The 2,578-nt window shown below is 51.7% G+C and overlaps 1 protein-coding gene across 1 annotated transcript in view; it reads right to left on the minus strand.

Annotated features, from left to right (window-relative positions):
• PLCG2 (phospholipase C gamma 2) overlaps positions 1-2,578 on the minus strand; it is a 134,258-nt gene that overhangs the window by 26,260 nt on the left and 105,420 nt on the right. The window contains exons 22-23 of the mRNA XM_003791302.3: positions 2,402-2,498; positions 842-908 (exon numbers count right to left, since the gene is read on the minus strand). Coding sequence (XP_003791350.2) covers positions 842-908; positions 2,402-2,498 — 164 coding nt within the window. The remainder of the gene's footprint in view (positions 1-841; positions 909-2,401; positions 2,499-2,578) is intronic.

The following is a 2,578-nucleotide window of genomic DNA, read 5'->3' on the forward strand; positions in this document are numbered from 1 at the left end:
CTGTCAATTGGAGCAAAGACCCTGCCCCCATCCCACTGGAGAGTTGTAGGGAAAATGATTACTGGAAGGGCCGAAAGCTGAGAGGCAGTAGAGGCAGGAAGTTCCTAGGACCGCTGTTATTTGAGGCCCCAGGGATCCAGCACAGGACTCCCCAGAGACAGTCTGGGAGTAGTGAGCCCAGGCGAGTAAACTGAAGGGCTGTGGCAGGGAACAGGGGGCCTGCTACAGACGCAGCAGCCGTTCAGGGGAGCAAACTGCAACATGCCCATGTGGCAGGTACAGGCCAGGAAGGCCAGCTATAGCCCCAGCCCTGCCACCCCTGGATGCCCCATGCTCAAGGCAAGGTCTTCATTCCCCCACTGCAGCAAACTCCAACATGGGACAGACCAGGTTTCCTGATCCCCAGCTGAGCAGCCAGCAAGCTGAGGTTCAGAGAGGACAAGTGGCAGGCCCACGGAGTGGCAGAGCTGAGCTGAGGACCCAGGACGCCCAACTCCACGCTCCATCGCAGCTGGCCCAACAGCTCAACTCTTCTTCAAAATACATGGGAAACACAGGCAGGCCCCAGAATAAAACTAGTGATGCTGGTGAGAACAACAGCCAACCACCATCCCGCACTATCGCGTACCAGACTCTTATTATGCTTACACTTAGCAGGTAATACAGACACAACATTGCACTCACTGACCAGTCTGATCCAAATACTCAGCTCGGCCAGGGAAGGGGCTGCATCAGAGATAAAGGCTAGGCGGGACAGAGTGTCGTCCGCCTCCCTGCTGGGGGCAGGTCCGAGGTGGGGGCTTTGGGCAGAAATCCAGGCTAGGAAGATGCGCGCACGTACCAACGTTATAGGTATTGAGGTCCAATATTCCTCTGCAAAGAGACCCTAAGGGATTGTCTTCAATAATCTGTGAAGAAACAAGACATAACTCACATTAGTTGTAATGAGAAGAATAAAAAGACAACCAGTTTCCGAAGCACACCATTTAGGAGAGACGCTGCCTGTTTAAAATGCATTTTCATTACAGGATACGTCCACAGGGCAAGAGCTCAATAACAAAGCCAGGACTGATAGGGACCTGGCGGTGAGCAGGTGACAGGAGTTCAGAGTTTCATTTTCCAATCCATGAAAACATGCCTTGTAAAATTCTCGAACAGGCTTCAAGATTCTTCCTCCTTGGATTTGGCTTCACAACGCCTCCCAGACCCTTTATCTGACACAGGGGCCACTATTTGGCCTACTACCGCCCAGCTCAAGAACCCTCTGTGGCTTCCCATGTTCTATGGAAGCAACATTCATGCTCTACGCTCTGGCTCCTATGGCCTTCAGAGCCCTATTCGGCTTTCCCAGCTCCACGTCCCATCGGTATACTTGAACCATCCCAGCGTCCAGCTGAGATGGAGAATATCTTAGTCTCAGGAGAGCGGGCAGGACCAGGTGTTCATCTACTGTTGGTACCATCCACCCCTTCTCCACCAGGCTAATGCTGATTGTGCAGCCAAGGGCAGTGCTATACATACACACAATGGGGTCACATCTTGCCTCAGCTGGACCACACGGAACCCAACCACATTCCAACCACCACACCTTTACTAACTGTACCTGCCTTCTGGAAGTCCCTTCTGCCAGTCTCTTGGTGTTGAGTTTTAATTTGACTTTTAAAAAGTCTCAAATGCCCCTTCCTCCAGGAAGCCTTCCCAAATAACCCTATCTCCCTTAAAAAACAAATGCTTTGGGCCCTCACAGGACCTTAAAGTCCTCATTACAAAGGTGTCATCCTGGGTGCAGTGCTGTCCTGCTGAAAAGTGGCTGTTCCCTGGGTGGCATCTGTAGCTCAAAGGAGTAGGGCGCTGGCCCCATATGCCGGAGGTGGTGGGTTCAAACCCAGCCCCGGCCAAAAACTGCAAAAAAAAGTTAAAAAGTGGCTGCTCCCTGAGACTTCTGGAAAAGAGATGGCTGGGGTAAAAAAAAAAAAACTAGATTTGCAAAGTCACTGGGAAGGTTTCATCTCCCCTTCCGGTTAGGCCCACTCGCTTACTCACCCCAAGCACGTTCTGAACGTCTGGCTGTCCAAAATAAATGTGTTTCATTTGCAAGCTGCTTTAAGCAAAGGACAAATTCCCCACTTGGCCACTTTCACTCCAGTGGGAATTCTCTGCATATTCAAAGTCCTGCAGGCCAGCACAACCTGATTAAAACATGACTAGCTTGTCACAGAGACTTTCACCCACAGCAGCTAGGGGACAATCCCGATCTCCATATCCCTCTGTCTTCCCTGTTCTGGAGCTCCAGAGGGAGCACAGGTAAATTCCATCCACTGAGGCAGAGCAGGAGACTCCCTAAAAAACAAGACCCCCCAGATCCTCCCTTCCGGGAAGGTGGTGGATGATGGAGACGCACCTGCTTCTCCAGCTCCTCAACATCGGCGGTTGAAATGTCCTCGACATAGTTAGACGGGAAGTACTGCTGGATTCTGGTCCCATAATCTCCTTTCCACCTGGATAAAGACACAGGGCATCAGGGTCCTTCACTGGGCAGCACTAACAACCCACCAAGCTCAGAAGAGCCCCCACTGCC

This window comes from Otolemur garnettii, unplaced genomic scaffold, assembly GCF_000181295.1.
Source record: "Otolemur garnettii isolate 467f Iridium unplaced genomic scaffold, OtoGar3 scaffold00047, whole genome shotgun sequence".
Lineage (NCBI taxonomy): Eukaryota > Metazoa > Chordata > Mammalia > Primates > Galagidae > Otolemur > Otolemur garnettii.